This window comes from Heptranchias perlo, chromosome 7 (assembly GCF_035084215.1).
Source record: "Heptranchias perlo isolate sHepPer1 chromosome 7, sHepPer1.hap1, whole genome shotgun sequence".
In the NCBI taxonomy this organism is placed as follows: domain Eukaryota; kingdom Metazoa; phylum Chordata; class Chondrichthyes; order Hexanchiformes; family Hexanchidae; genus Heptranchias; species Heptranchias perlo.
The window spans coordinates 64,679,362-64,696,422 of record NC_090331.1 but is presented as its reverse complement, the minus strand read 5'-3'; the positions used below and the strand labels follow the sequence as shown (position 1 = coordinate 64,696,422).

The following is a 17,061-nucleotide window of genomic DNA, read 5'->3' as shown; positions in this document are numbered from 1 at the left end:
AATCTTCCCCGTACATTCATCAGACCGCTCATGTCAACAACAATTATGGCTAATAACTTAGTGCCTTCAATGAAATTACCACAAAAACTGCAATGGCAGGACCAGAGGATTTTTTTTTGTGGAGGATGGGAAATCTGAAGTCAGTATTTGATGATATTTATTCTCCTTCAAATATTTCATGGACCTAGGCAATTAGCCACATTTGTATTCCCAATTAGCCACATGAGGCTAGTGGTTAATGTATTGGACAGCACTGTTCTAAGAATCCACCATTTTTTATTTTAAAGTTCAGTATTCTTCTCCCTACTATGCTTTGATCCCCACTCTCTCTCACTGCTGTATTTTGTGGACCACCCCATTCATTATATTCCACTCCCTGCCTCATTTCCCAAGTGTTCTTCTCCCCAGTCTCTCTCCTGCTGTCTTCAATTCCTTGATCACTTGACCCTCCCCTCAGGCATGTCCATTTCCAATCTTCCCAGCTTGGACAGGATCCAGACCCCAGATATCTAGAGTACGATGGAGAATCTGCTGGTTAGATAATCAAATGAGAAGTATATACTACTTTTTGCAGTAAGCATTGTTTCATAAACCAGGGGAATTTTTTTTCAGATTAAAAACGATAAAGCTGCATACTACATAGACAAGGTTGTTCCCCTTAAACTGTTTCTTAAATTCATCCTTTAGCATTTTGTTTAAAAAGTATTTCTTTTGCAAAATAAAGATTTTAAAACATGGAAATCTTTTAGAAACAAACATCCTCAGTACTGTATGAAAATTGTAAAATAGGGACATAGGAGTACTACGCATGCAGTCGTACAAATAGATCACATGTCTGTTTTATTAACTTGCTTACTTTAACATGCTCGTTAGGTTGAAACATCATAAAAGTGTACACTTATACCACAAAGCCACTTCGAGTGCACATTGAAAATTCAGTGGCGGTAACATCTTGGAACTCAGGGTCAGTGATCTGACTCCTAAGCTCCATTAAGGGAGAAATATGAACCACCTTGAGTAGATGGCTGCACATTGGTTTCACTTCATTCCAAGCACTGTCACATTTACAGTCCAGTGTGAAACAGCAGAGGCACAATCATCCTCACGGAGCTGCTGCTTCGGATTCCATAGCTCACCTGAGACCCCGAAACCTCCCTCAGGAATCTCTGCCTTACAACTTGAGCAGTCTCTTGGAAATTCACTCCGTGCCATTCCACTCTGCATGGAGGGATTTCCTGTATAGGCTGCTCCTCCACACTCCTCACTCCCTTGTCTTCTGTCCGGATATGTCCTGGCATGCCATCTTGCCATCCAGCAGAGGTGGGGGTCCACAATGGAAGGCTCTCTATGCGGCAGTCCTTCCCTGCACCATTGGCGAGGTGGGGTGGAGAGTGTTGCATGGAGCACTGGCGTACAATAAGTTTTTAAGTTACTTCACAGATACCCAGCCTGCACCTCAAGTTTTGGTTACATTTTAGCCCTATGCTCCTGATCTTTGGCCACCTGGTGTAGAGGAGGGGTGGTAAGTCGGAGGACTTTCTTGTGGATCTGCTCCTAGGCATGGCAAAGACCATAAGACGGCCATTCACAGGTCCAGGAGGGGAGGGTCGCTCTGGCTACCTGCCTCTCTTTGTGGTCTTGTCTGTGCCCAGGTGGTCCTGGAAAGGGAGCATGCAGTGTCCACCAGTATGCTTGGGGTCTTCTGCGACTGATGGACAATGCAAGGAATAGAGTGTCTAGCAGACACAAATAACCTTATGATTTAGATTTATAAATTTCCCTTGCGTTTAAAGTAGACTTTATGTTTGAATTATTAGTTTTGCCTCCTCAGAGGATTTGTTTTCCTCTTGATAGTACTGGGGCAACCCAAAGTCACCTTTATAATTTAAATGGGCATCAACACACAGCAGATAGGGGATTGGTATGAGGGTGCAAGCTTTACATCAGAAATAGGTCTCCAATAATATACTTTAACTTTTTACTCCAACTTTCAGAAAATCTGCAGGCAAAAAAAATAGATTTGCACAAAAAAATACAGAATAACAAGAAGTCATAACAAGGAGTAATGATGATTAAAGTCCTTCTTTGGGCATTAGCTACATGTAGTTGACCTCCTGTGCGATTATTTCGGGAGGTGATTGGTGCAGCGAGTCACACTGACCAAGATTGTTAGCTCCACCTCCCACAGGCTCCCTTGCGCCGAGTTACTTTCGATTCTCGCTTTCCTCTCTCTCGCGCTTTAGTTCTTGTTTTGTAACTTCTCGGAAACCACGTGTCGCCCTTCCCGCAGCCTCCCTCCGCCTCTCGGTCCGTCCGCCAGCGACAGCCGGCCGGGGGGAGGGAGTGGAACAGCCGCAACAGCAGGCAGCAGCCGCCGTCACCCGCCCCCCCCCCCTCTCTCTCTCTCTCTCTCTCAGCCACCACCGATTGGCTCTTTTGCGATTGTGGGCCGGCGGTTGGTTGAACGTAACGTCAATCAAGCGACGATTGCTACTTTTTGTGGGCGGGGCTACATTCTTCCGGATTCATTGTTAAACCGGTGGCTCGAAACTGGGCTCTCATTCCCTGGGTCGGACCGGATCATTGGTGCTTTGCTTTTTGTATCGATATCGGGCTCTAATTCGTCTGGTTCGGGCTGGTGTTTTCCTCCCCCGCTTCCCCCCCCCCTCTCCCTCCCTCCCTCTCTCTCTCCGATACAGGTGAGTATGTTTGTGGAGACAGGCAAGTAGACGCTAAGAGCGCTGCGGTGATGGTGGATCGGAGGACCTGCCATTTAGAGAGAGAAACGGGACAATGGCTGGAAATCCTCAGCAGGTCAGGCAGCATCTGTGGAGAATGAAACAGAGTGAACGTTTTAGGTCGGTGGACCCTCTCATTTAGAAAGTCTCAGCTTTTCAAAATCAACTTGTGGGGGTACATGATTTTTTTTTTTGTTTTGGTAATTATTGTGGGATTTCCCCCCCCCCCCCATGTAAATAGTGTAGTATTAAGGACATGATGGGATGAAAAGTGGGAGAGGGAACCACAAAACGTAGAAATCTGAAATAAAAACAAAGAAGTTTAGACTGTAACCACATGTGTCAGCATCTGAACAGAGAAAAGATGGGTTCATGTTTTGGGTAGAGACTGTTCCGATGAAAGTTTTTATTTGCCTCATTGGCTTAACTGGATTGGAGGAATTAGAGTCAGGCAATGTGAGGAACCAGAATTAAGGTGCGCACACAGTGAGTTGTTTGCTGAGGTGTATTGGGTTCTGTTTGCTGATGTGTGCTGGGTTCATATGATGATGATCAGCTCGTGTATTTGGGGAGGGGGGTCATATTACTTTGTCTAGGTAAACAAAAGTGTACCCCTTTTTCTCTTTCCCCCCCCCCCCAAAACAGTTTTTATAATTTTTAAAAAACTGTCCTGATGGTTAGAGTGCCATTTGCAGTGCAAGCACTGCTTATCACAAGAATTGCGTATAGTTAAACTCTTATACTGTCGCCTCCGCTGAGCTTTTCAAATTAACTTAAACAAAAGACTTTTTTCTTAAGAAAAAGGTCATATTCTCATGGCCTATATTAGAAATAAATGGATTGTTAAGGAATCCAGAATGTGTTTTGGGAAACAGTTTTTTGGTTTACTGGCAGTGTCTTGGGTTGTTTAAAATATAATTCAAAGTTTCATCCCAACTTGTGTTTCCCTTTACCTTTTTAATTCTTCCATACTTGACCCCTAACTCAAATGGAGATATACAGTATTTTGAAGGCCCAGTTATAGAGTAGTTTGTGTCCATGCAAAAGCCACAACATCACTTGGGAATACAGACCTAGTGGTATAAATTAAATCTTAACTGCTGTATGTGTAAGTATTTCTAGGTGGTTAGTCACATGGCAATATCCTGAAAATGATCCCATCAGCATTGAGCTATTTAGTTTCTTGTGTAATTCAGGTGAATGCTGCTAGTACTATGACAGCATTATCTGCTGACCAGGGTAGGAGTTCATCTTTTCCCAAACAGGTAATATCTGTGTTATGTTGGTGTTTTTATTTGAATCTCAAATATTTTCCTCAAGTTTAGTGTCACAACCACTCCCGTATGCATACCATCGTGCCAATGGGTCAAACAGAGAACACTAAAGGGTACGGTTGCATAGTGGTTATGTTACTGGACTAATAATCCAAAGTCATGAGTTCAAATCCTGCCATGGCAGCTGGTGAATTTAAATTCAATTAATGAAATAAAATTCTGGAATAAAAAATATAGTATCAGTAATGGTGGCCATGAAACTGTACGGCCATTGCCGTAAAAACCCATCTGGTTCACTAATGTCCTTTTAGAGAAGGAAACCTGCTGTCCTTACCCGGTCTGGCCTATATGTGACTCCAGACCCACAGCAATGTGGATGATTCTTAATCGCCCTCTGAAATGGACTAGCAAGCCACTCAGTTGTATAATCTCGCTACAAAAAGTCACAATAACAATAAAAATGGACGGACCACTAGGCACAGGACACGACAAAGGCAAACCAAGCCTAGTCGCCCCTGCAAAGTCCTCTTCACTAACATCTGGAGACTTGTGCCAAAATTGGGAGAGCTGTCCCACAGGCTAGTCAAGCAACAGCCTGACATAGCCATACTCACAGAATCATACCTTTCAGCCAATTTCCCAGACTCTTCCATTACCATCCTTGGGTGTGTCCTGTCCCACCAGCAGGACAGACCCACCAGAGGTAGCGGTACAGTGATATACTGTCAGGAGAGAGTGGCCCTGGGAGTCCTCAACATTGACAACGGGGGAACCCCATGAAATCTCATGGCATCAGGTCAAACATGGGTAAGGAAACCTCCTGCTGATTATCACCTACTGTCCTCCCTTAGCTGATGAATCAGTCCTCCTCCATTTTAAGCACCACTTGGAGGAAGCACTGAGGGTAGCAAGGGCACAGAATGTACTCTGGGTGGGGGACTTCAGTGTCCATCACAGAGTGGCTCGGTAGCACCACGACTGACCGAGCTGGCCGAGTTCTGAAGGACATAGCTGCCAGACTGGCCCTGCGGCAGGTGGTGAGCGAACCAACACGAGGGGAAAAACCTACTTGAACTCATCCTCACCAACCTACCTGTCGCAGATGCATCTGTCCATGACAGTATTGGTAGGAGTGACCACCGCACAGTCCTCGTGGAGACGAAGTCCCGTCTTCGCACTGAGGACACCATCCAACATGTTGTGTGGCACTATCACCGTGCTAAATGGGATAGATTCAGTCCGGATCTAGCAGTTCAAAACTGGGCATCCATGAGGCGCTGTGGGCCATCAGCAGCAGCAGAATTGTATTCCAGCACAATCTGTAACCTCATAGCCTGGCATATTCCTCACTCTCCCATTACCAACAAGCCAGGGGATCAACCCTGGTTCAATGAGGAGTGTAGAAGAGCATGCCAGGAGCAGCACCAGGCGTACCTAAAAATGAGGTGCCAGCCTGGTGAAGCTACAACACAGGATGACATGCATGCTAAAGAGTGGAAGCAACATGCTATAGACAGAGCTAAGCGATTCCACAACCAACGGATCAGATCAAAGCTCTGCAGTCCTGCCACATCCAGTCGTGAATGGTGGTGGACAATTAAACAACTAGCGGGAGGAGGAGGCTCTGCAAACATCCCCATCCTCAATGATGGCAGAGTCCAGCATGTGAGTGTTTTAAATGCTTCAGCTTTGTCTTTTGCAATCAGTGCCGAGAAGATGATCCATCTCGGCCTCCTCCCCGCTATCCCCACCATCACAGAAGCCAGTCTTCAGCCAATTCGATTCACTCCACGTGATATCAAGAAACGGCTGAGTGCACTGGATACATCAAAGGCTATGGGCCCCGACAACATTCCAGCTGTAGTGCTGAAGACTTGTGCTCCAGAGCTAGCTGCGCCTCTAGCCAAACTGTTCCAGTACAGCTACAACACTGGCACCTACCCAACAATGTGGAAAATTGTCCAGCTATGTCCTGTCCACAAAAAGCAGGACAAATCCAATCCGGCCAATTACCGCCCATCAGTCTACTCTCAGTCATCAGCAAAGTGATGGAAGGTGTCGTAGACAGTGCTATCAAGCGGCACTTACTCACCAATAACCTGCTCACTGATGCTCCACTCGGCTCCAGACCTCATTATAGCCTTGGTCCAATCATGGACAAGAGAGCTGAATTCCAGAGATGAGGTGAGAGTGACTGCCCTTGACATCAAGGCAGCATTTGACTGAGTGTGGCACCAAGGAGCCCTTGTAAAATTGAAGTCAATGGGAAGCAGGGGAAAACTCTCCAGTGGCTGGAGTCATACCTAGCACAAAGGAAGATGGTAGTGGTTGTTGGAAGCCAATCATCTCAGCCCCAGGACATTGCTGCAGTAGTTCCTCAGGGCAGTGTCGTAAGCCCAACCATCTTCAGCTGCTTCAATGACCTTCCCTCCATCATAAGGTCAGAAATGGGGATGTTCGCTGATGACTGCACAGTGTTCCGTTCCATTCGCAACCCCTCAGATAATGAAGCAGTCCGAGCCCGCATGCAGCAAGACCTGGGCAACATCCAGGCTTGGGCTGATAAGTGAAAAGTAACATTCGTGCCAGGGAATGACCATCTCCAACAAGAGAGAGTCTAACCACCTCCCCTTGACATTCAATGGCATTACCATCGCCGAATCCCCTACAATCAACATCCTGGGGGTCACCATTGACCAGAAACTTAACTGGACCAGCCACATAAATACTCTGGCTACAAGAGCAGGTCAGAGGCTGGGTATTCTGCGGCGAGTGACTCACCTCCTGACTCCCCAAAGCTTTTCCTCCATCTACAAGGCACAAGTCAGGAGTGTGATGGAATACTCTCCACTTGCTTGGATGAGTGTAGCTCCAACAACACTCAAGAAGCTCGACACCATCCAGGACAAAGCAACCCGCTTGATTGGCACCCCATCCACCACGCTAAACATTCACTCCCATCACCACCGGCGCACTGTGGCTGCAGTGTGCACCATCCACAGGATGCACTGCAGCAACTCCCAAACCACCTAGAAGGACAAGGGCAGCAGGCACATCGTGTTGTTCCCCTCCAAGTCTCACACCATCCCGACTTGGAAATATATCGCCGTTCCTTCATCGTCGCTGGGTCAAAATCCTGAAAGTCCCTACTTAACAGCACTGTGGGAGAACCTTCACTGCACAGACTGCAGCGGTTTAAAAAGGCGGTTCACCACCACCTTCTCAAGGGCAATTAGGTTCTGCAATAAATGCCGACCTTGCCGGCGCCGCCCACATCCCATGAACGAATAATAAAAAAGTACTGTTAAATAGGTTGCCTTGAATTCAAAAGGCAGAACAATAATCATGATCAGACTGTGGTGTGACAAAAATGAAGTATTTTTGTTTAGGTTTTGCTTGGTGGCTGTCCTTTTTATAAATCTGGTAACTTATACATAATTTCTGTGCAGTGAGTTGCACCGTTGTTATGCCAGTGAGAAAAAGATTTATGCTTGTGGTGGTCTGGAGAGGTAGTTGCACCTCATTTGTATACCTGTTGGATTAAAATGGGTGCCATTAGCTGAAGTGCATGGAAACTGGGAGTGCAGCCTTTGAAAACGACTGTTCAGCCTGCACGCTCGAGCAGCAGACTGGGCGACAAGAAGTTAAGGAAGGAACAGTGCTTGGTTTACTTGTTTGAGTCTCCGATAACTTCACTGCACGTCTCACTGATCTTTCCATTATACTTTTCAAGAATTGTGTCTACAGTACGAGTGCCTGCACCAAGTAGCCAGCCAAGGCAGCAGAGCATGGCACCAAGCAGGAGAAGAATACTAAACTTTACCAATTTAGACTTCCATGCCCTCCTGGAGTAAATTGAAGTGGAAGGAAACAGACTCCTGGGTGTGCGTGCAAGCCAGCCAGAAAAATCATGTGCCTAATTATTATCGTGGCCTTATACAAGAACTAAAAGTTGAATTGTGGTTCTGGCTTTAATGAATTCATCGCCAGGCCCGGATGAAACGTATCCCAGGCTGCTAAGACAAGCAAGGGAGGAAATAGTGGTGGCTCTGACCATCATTTTCCAATCCTCCCTGGCTACAGGTGTAGTGCTGGAGGAGTGGAGGACTGCTAACATTGTGCTGTTTTTTAAAAAGGGAGTAAGAGAGAGACTGTGTAATTATAGGCCAGTCAGTCTAACCTCGGTGGTGGGCAAATTATTGGAATCGATTCTAAGGGACAGCATAAATCATCATTTAGAAAGGCACAGGTTAATCAAGGACAGTCAGCATGGATTTGTTAAGGGCAGGTCGTGTCTGACTAACTTAATTGAATTTTTTGAGCAGGCAACAAGGAGGGTCGATGAGGGTAACACGTTTGATGTAGTGTACATGGATTTTAGCATGGCTTTTGACAAGGTCCCACATGGCAGACTGGTCAATAAAGTAAAAGCCATGGGATCAGAGGGAAAGTAGCTAGTTGGATTCAAAATTGGCTCAGTGGCAGGAAACAAAAGCAAAGCAACCTGGTTGACTGGTGTTTTTGCAACTAGAAGGCTGTTTCCAGTGGGGTCATGCAAGGCTCAGTACTAGGTCCCTTGTTTTTTGTGGTATATATTAATGATTTGGACTTGAATGTTGGGGGCTTGATCAAGAAGTTTGCAGATGATGCAAAAGTTTTCCATGTGGTTGATAGTGAGGAGGAAAGCTGTAGACTGCAGGAAGATATCAATGGACTAGTCAGGTGGGCAGAAAAGTGGCAAATGGAATTCAATCTGGAGAAGTGTGAGTTAATGCATTTGGGGAGGGCAAACAAGACAAGGGAATACTAATAAATGGGAGGATACTGAGAAGTGTAGAGGAACAGAGGGACCTTGGAGTGCATGTCCACAGATCCCTGAAGGTAGCAGGACAGGTAGATAAGGTGGTTGAAAAGGCATATGGGATACTTTCCTTTATTAGCCGAGGCATAGAATATAAGAGCAGGGAGGTTATGCTAGAACTGTATAAAACATTGGTTAGGCCTCAGCTTGAGTACTGTGTACAGTTCTGGTCACCACATTACAGGAAAGATGTGATTGCACTAGAGAGGGTACAGAGGAGATTTCCAAGGATGTTGCCAGGACTGGAGAATTTTAGCTATGTGAAAAGATTGGATAGGCTGTGGTTGTTTTCTTTAGAATAAAGGAAGCTGAGGAGATTTAATTTGAGGTGTATAAAATTATGACTGGACTAGATAGAGTGAATAGGGAGGACCTATTTCCCTTAGCAGAGGGGTCAGTGACCAGGGGGCATAGATTTAAAGTAATTGGTAGAAGGATTAGAGGGGAGCTGAGGAGAAATCTTTTGACCCAGAGGGTGGTGGGGATCTGGAACTCACTGCCTGAAAGGGTGGGAGAGGCAGAAACCCTCAACTCATTTAAATGTACCTGGATGAGCAGTTGAAGTGCCGTAACCTACAGGGCTACGGGCCAAGTGTTGGAAAGTGGGATTAAGCTGAATAGCTCTTCTTCGGCTGGCACGGACAGGATGGGCCAAATGGCCTCCTTCTGTGCCATAACTGTCTGATTTTCTATGAAAGTAATGGTGCAATTCGATATTCCTATAGATGCATTAGGCTGTGTCTTAAACCGCCTGGAATTCCTCACTATTGGATTGAGAGTGCATTATAAATAGAAGCCACTCGATGTATTGATTTACTTTGAACATTTCTGAAACAAATCATTTCTGTTGATTGGATCTTGTTTGGCAGTGTTCTCTGATGTGCTATTTTCCTCCATTCTGAGTGTATCAGCAAATGCAATTTATTTCCCCTGATCTGCTGGACATACCACGGTTTGGAGGTTGGAGCAGTAGCAACCTGCAAAGCTTGAGTCCCCATCAGACGTGCATTCAATCAAAGAACAGGGATTGCCTTTAGACTGATGTCCCTAGTTGGGCAGCGCGCGCACAAGCTTGAGGCAGGTGCCTCCGCTTTGCAAAGGCAATACCCACGGTGGAGAGCGATGGTGACCCACTCGTTCATTTTAATTATAGAAGGACAGAGCAGGACTCCATGGAACATACAGGGACAAAGCAATCTGGAAAAGAAAGTCCACAGGTCCATGCTGCTAATACTGAAGTACGAATTCTACTTTGTTATGATCTTTCTCTCTGGTTGCTTGCAGCAATACCCGGGAGACTAATCTTCCATTCCAGGTGACTCATGGACATTCCAGGAGGGTTGGCAAACCCACTTGAATTTAAAGTGCTGTGGACACCAGTGCTTGGCTCCATGGTTCACTGTTTGGAATTAACTGAAATGAAGCTATGCTCAGCTCTTAAAAGAAGAGGTTGAGGTAGAAATTGAATCTCATTTTGGCCATTTTCCAGTAGGAAACCAGGGGATGCAAAAAGGACCAGTTTCACGGCGCTAATTTCAACATCCCAAAGATGCCTGAAATCTATCCAACCCTATACTGGGTCGGCCAATTTTTCAGATGGCCCTAGCGGCCGACTAAAACCGGCGTTAGGCCCTTCATAAACACGTGCAAGGGTCCTAACACCTGATTTAAGGCCCCGTCCTGAAATTGAGCTGCCCTGAGCAGAGCAGGTGCTAGGCCTGCTCCACTCAGGTTTTTCTGCCGAATGTTTATTTAAAAAAAAAATCCTGTTGTGAAAGGTGGTTCGGGTACAAAGTAGACACATCCCTACAACGGGGAAAGGAAGGGCACCCAAAGCTAGACCTCCCTGGATGACAAAAGATAGAGATTAAAATGAAACATAGGAGGCTTATGCTGAATGTAAGGTTCATTATACAGAAGAGGACCAGGCCGAATACAGAAAGTACAGAGGAGATCTAAAAAAGGGAATAAGAGGGGCAAAGAGAGAGTATGAGAATAGATTAGTGGTTAACATAAAAGGGAACCCAGAAGTTTTTTATAAACATAAAGGGTGGGCCCAATTAGGGACAGAAGGGGAGATCTTCTTGTGGAGGCAGAGGGCATGGCTGAGGCACTAAATGAATACTTTGCTTCCGTCCTCATTAGAGAAGAGGATCCTGCCAATGTAGCAGTGAAGGACGCAGTAGTAGCGATATTGGCTAGGATAAAAATAGCTTGGCAGTGCTCCAAAGTAGGAAAGTCACCCAGTCCAGATGGGATGCATCTTCCAATCCTTCTTTGATATGGGGACAGTGCTGGAAGATTGCAAATGTTACAGCCCTGTTCAAAAAAGCGGAGCGGGATAAACCCAGCAATTACAGGCCAATCAGCCTAACTAAGAGACAGTAATCTGGAACAAAATTAATTGGTACTTGGAAAATAAATGAAAGTCAGCATGGATTTGTTAAAGGAAAATCTGTTGACTAACTTGATTGACTTCTTTGAAGTAATGGAGAAGGTTAATGCGGGTGGGGGGGTAGTGCGGTTGATGTGTATATAGACTTTCAAAAGGCATTTGATAAAGTACTACATAATAGACTTGTTAGCAAAATTAAAGCCCATGGGATTGAAGGGACAGTGGCAGCGTGGATACAAAATTGGCTAGGGGACAGACAGCAAAGCGTAGTGGTGAAAGGTGGTTTTTCAGACTGGAAGGAACTATACAGTGGTGCTCCCCAGGGGTCCCTATTAGGACCACTGCTCTTTTTTGATAAATATTTTAATGACCTGGATTTGGGTAGAGAGTATAATTTCAAAGTTTGCAGATGACATGAAACTTGGAAATGTAGTAAACAATGTGGAGGATAGTAACAGACTTCAGGAGGGCATAGACTGGTGAAATGGGCAGACACATGGCAGCTGAAATTTAACATGAGAAGAGTGAAGTAATGCATTTTGGTAGGAAGAATGAGGAGAGGCAATATAAACTAAATGGTGCAATTTTAAAGGGGGTGCAGGAACAGAGAGACCTGGGTGTGCACATACACACATCTTTTTGAAGGTGCAGGACAAGTTGAGAAGGCTGTTTTAAAAAGCATAAGGGATCCTGGGCTTTATTAATAGTGGCATAGAGAACAAAAGCAAGGAAGTTACGCTAAACCTTTATAAAACACTTTCTGACATCCCACTCATAACATCACTAAAAATGAAGCAGAGCATTGGAACATAGCCTTAGCTGGAGTATTGTCTAATTCTGGACACCACACTTTAGAAAGGATGTTAAGGCCTTCAAAAAGATGCAGAAGAGATTTATTAGAATGGTACCAGGGAAGAAGGACTTCAGTTATGTGAAGTGACCAGAGAAGTTGGGGTTGTTCTCCTAAGAACAGAGAAGGTTAAGAGGAGATTTGATGATGGTGTTCAAAATCATGAATGATTTTGATAAATAGGGATGATGTGGAGATGCCGGTGATGGACTGGGGTTGACAATTGTAAACAATTTTACAACACCAAGTTATAGTCCAGCAATTTTATTTTAAATTCACAAGCTTTCGGAGATTTTCTCCTTCCTGAGGAAGGAACATTTGCCTGAGGAAGGAGAAAATCTCCGAAAGCTTGTGAATTTAAAATAAAATTGCTGGACTATAACTTGGTGTTGTAAAATTGTTTACAATTGATAAATAGGGAGAAACTGTTCCCTGTGGCAGAAGGGTTGGTAACCAGAGGACACAGATCCATGGTAATTGGCAAAAGAAGCAGAGGAAACATTTTTTTTCACTCAGCTAGTTGTAATAATCTGGAATGCACTGCCTGAAAGGGTGGTAAAAGCAGATTCAGTAGTAACTTTCAAAAGGAAACTGGATAAATACTTGAAGGGAAAACATTTGCAAGGCTACAGGGAAAGAGCAGGGGAACGCGACTAATTGGATAGCTCTTTCAAAGAGCTGGCAAAGGCATGATGGGCCGAATGGCTGCCTCCTGTGCTGTACCTACTATGATGTAGAGCCACAAGGAGCAGGAGTGCTCCCCTTGGCTCCATGGCACTCCTGAGGGCCACACTCTCTCCCTCAGATGTTCTAAATTGGTTGCTGCAATCGGATAAGCTGCCTCCTGGAGGTGCGACAGGCACTGGCAGCTAAAACCAATTATTCAGATGAGGCCCAGTTTCAATTGGGCCGCAGGCTGACCTCTTTGGGTGCAGGCATCCTTCCTTGTGCCCATTTGGTGTTGGAAACTGGCAAAAAAAAACAATTTTGCCCCATTAGTTTCCAAGCTATAGTTGGTTAGATAGAAAGAACTTGCATTTATATATAGCACTCACAATCAATGTATTACCTTCTGAAGTGCAGTCACTGTTGTGTAGGTAATGGCAGCAGCCAATTTGCATGTTACAAGATCCTGCAAATAGTAAATGCTGTGAATGCTCCTCTGATCAGTACTAGTCCAGACATGTGGAGCACTCCCTGATCTTTAAATAGTGAAATGGAATTTTAAAAAAAAGTAGTTGGCAGGTGGGGCCGCGAGTCTAATACCTGATCTAAAATATGGCACCTTTGACAATACGCTGAAATATCAGCCTAGATTATTTGCTTGAGTTCTGAAGCAAGACTTGAACCGACAGCCTTCTAACCTATAGGTGAGAGTGCTGCCAGCTGATCCTGACATTGGTCTTCCTCTAATTGCAGTGCCAGACGTCTCAATTTTTTAGGATTCAATTATGTTGTTTAGATGCAGATATGCATTCCAGATGTAGTTGACTTTATTTTTATCCTGTAATTAATTTATTACTTTATTGCAGAAATTTGTAAGGTCACCCCAAATGTCTGACTGAAGTAAAATGAAAGAATATACATAGGTACATTTGTTGTCTCCTGCTCTAACTGCTACTATTTGTTAGCACTCTAATTTCTTGTGTTTTCTAGCCAAGTAGGTGTCCATAATCAAGACTTCCCTCCAGTATAGTGGTTCATTGCAGAGAAACCTTCCAAGAGGAATCATTTTGCAGTAGTATTGATGAAATAGAAGTTGGGGACTTTACGCAGTGACTGTTGGGATTTGTATTGAGACTTATTGACGTTTACAACTAACGCTTGTGACAGTGAAATATGGAAGCATATGTATATTTAAGGGAGAGCAACTGGGTGGTTGGAGTGTGTTTGTATATTGTCCTTTCGTCTTGTTTCATATTCAGTCCAGACTTAAGAAATTAAGGTCTGTTTTCTCGCTGAGGTTGCTATGTGAAATGGGTTTGGCCAATCTCAATCCAGTTGCTCGTAGGTACGGCCAAAAACACAAACAGACCCTTATTTAATGCTAATTGGCCATTGAGTGCTGATCTCACTCGGAGAAGCTACAAAGGTGCTTGGTATGGGAAATAGAAATGTAATACATGTCGTTGGGGAAGTTTTTGAAGCTGAGACTAATGCATATTGGGGTAGAATTGAGAGAGCTTCACTCTGAAGCAGACTATGCTGTCCCTGATCTAGATTGGGAAAATATTACATTCCCCACTGCTAATATCTCTAACTTTGAATAGTACAAAAAGTCAGCAAAAGTATCAACCATTATAAGTTGAGGTGTGGTTATTGTTGTAAAATATTATGAATCTGTATTGTACATGTATCTGCTTGAATTCAGTATATGTGTAAGTGACTCTTTGATTAAAACATATGTCCAATTTCTCTGCAGAATGTCTCAGTGGTACCAGCTACAACAGTTAGACTCCAAATTTCTGGAGCAAGTTGATCAGCTCTATGACGACAACTTTCCAATGGAGATCAGGCAATACCTTGGACAATGGTTGGAGACTAAAGACTGGTAAGCATTCCTTCGATTCCTAACTGAAGATTAACACCGAGATCTGGGGGGTTGATGAAATTGGTCTTCGGCGACAGCACAAAACGGGTGATAGCAAATTGGCAGCCTGTTTCACACCCCGCCCGATATTTTTTTTCTTTTTTGCAATGTAAAATGGGCTATGGATTTGCTAATGCCCCCTGATGTTATCCCTTTAGTTTACACAGGCTGAGCTATTTGATTTTCATCTGATGTTTCTGTTGATTAGGGAGCATGCTGCCACCAATGATTCAATGGCTACACTGCTGTTCCACGAACTGCTGGTGCAGTTAGATGACCAATACAGCCGATTTTCCCTGGAGAACAACTTTCTGCTTCAGCACAACATCAGAAAAATCAAACGCAATCTTCAGGTATCGATATGAGCTCTCCAAGACGATAGTACCTGACTAATAGAACCAGATTCCTAACCCAGCTGTTTAAATACAGCTCACAACCGGGCTGTGGCAAAGGCAAATTAGTATCTAACACAAAATTGATCAGCATCGCTCCAGTTTTTAGTATTTGTATATGTTACTCTACCTCCAGTGGCTTGCCCCTGCTTTTATAGTGTAATAAAGGTGACAGGTTTATTCTATTGAAGTACTTTATTAACTTTCATTTTATATACTAACATGCACAGTGACAAGCTGGTGGCATTTGTTGACTAATAAATCAAAAGTATACTACGAGCAAATTTTTAAAAGCAGATGTAATGCAAACTTCTAAATTGGCTGGATTAAACCACTTAATTTTTTAAACATCAAACCAATCAACTGAAATACATTTTGGGTCTGTAAGCCAATTTTTGCTTTTGATGGGCTCTATTTTACATTGTATAATATGAATCTCAGGATATATTTTACATGTAAATATTTAAATGAAAACCAATCTCAGTGACTTCTATGCAATTAACATTTGTAGATTGGATAATGGGCATAAAACCCAGGTGACATTTTTTAGCAACAATAGAAAGTGCTTGTTGGCGTTTCGGATCTCAAAAAAAAATTGTAGTTTTTAATGTGCTAAGCTTTCCCAAGTAGATTTGCAAACCTAGCTGATCTAAAAAAAAGCCAAATTGTATGTACAGATGATCCATGGGCTTTCCAAATGGTGCTATAGTTCCATTTGTTTTGTGCACGGTGATTGATTAACTTGATGAAAGATAGTTTGTCTGAGACTGTAGATAGATGACTGTAAACTAACTACTAATATGTTTGGTAGAAATAAGCTTGTACGTATATATGCTTGTGTATAATGTAGTCCTAAATTCTATTTGTAGGTTTTCTTCCAGGAAGAGCCTATTCTTATGGCACTGACTATATCTAACTGCCTGAAAGAAGAAAAGAAAATCCTGGAAAATGCTCTGAAAGCTGAAAAGGTACTTTTTTTTTTATTTGACCATGTTTAAGTTTAGTCTTAAATAAATTAATATTTTATTTTTCTCTCTCTCATATTAAATGCTTTATCAGGTGAGTATCTCTGCTTTGTATGACAGAGCTGGTAATGAACTGCAATAGTTCATATTGATAAATGCTAATTTAAAATTTTTCATCTCCTCCCTTATATTCACTTGTTCCAAAGAAAAAGCATGAAATACAATTGTGTGAATCAGTCAAGTTGTTTTTAAAAAAACTAAACTCTCAATAAATCCATTCTGTTATGGATTTCTGCAGGAAATGTATTTTCCAGTTACTAGAAACAATATGGAGGGAGAGTCCCTCTTCCAGCTCTGCTGAGGAAGACGGGGGTGAGGACTTCATGGGCCCAGCCATCAGGGAAAAAAAAAGCTGCTGGCCTCACCCAAGCAGTTATACGAGGTGTTGGAAGCCGTGCCAAGGAGTTTCACCGCCATGACTGTGTGTAGGAGTCACTTCCAGCCTGTGTGGTGTTATCTTGCATGATATCAGCACTCTGCATCTACCCTGGAGATCATTGTCACCTCCAGCAACATTGGGCCCTCGAAGCAGGCGTCCATGTTTGCACGCTTTGGAAGCTGAAACAGCTGCCATGTAGGCTCTGGGCTGCACAGTGGAGAGATTGGTGGATCGAATAGATGGGGGCTTTGAAGGAGTCACTCATCTTCTGTAGTCCGCTCTCCTGCAGATCAGCGAAAGTGCTGAGGCCCAGCCCCACGCGAGTGGCATGAAGGAAGCAGTACGTGTTTGCCTCTCTCGGGATGTCAGCACATCTGCTCCTTGGCCAACCCCTCAACCAATACCTGCCACGGTGCCAGAAAGTCAGCTGGGCCAGACTGCCCCGGCAGCAACCAAGGTGCAGCAGCCTTCAGCCGACTCCTTGTAGGCCTGAGCATCTAGAAGTTACTCGTCACGATCATCTCAAGGGTCTCAACGTGAGCAGCAGCAGCAGCCTT

At 44.0% G+C, this 17,061-nt stretch overlaps 1 protein-coding gene across 1 annotated transcript in view; it reads left to right on the top strand.

The window, feature by feature from the left end:
- The first annotated feature begins 2,518 nt into the window (after positions 1-2,518).
- The window catches only part of LOC137323802 (signal transducer and activator of transcription 1-alpha/beta-like), a 62,763-nt gene continuing 48,220 nt past the window's right edge, over positions 2,519-17,061 (top strand). The window contains exons 1-4 of the mRNA XM_067987753.1: positions 2,519-2,699; positions 14,541-14,669; positions 14,917-15,061; positions 15,970-16,068. Of these exons, the coding sequence (XP_067843854.1) occupies positions 14,542-14,669; positions 14,917-15,061; positions 15,970-16,068 (372 nt within the window). The 5' untranslated portion in view covers positions 2,519-2,699; position 14,541. The remainder of the gene's footprint in view (positions 2,700-14,540; positions 14,670-14,916; positions 15,062-15,969; positions 16,069-17,061) is intronic.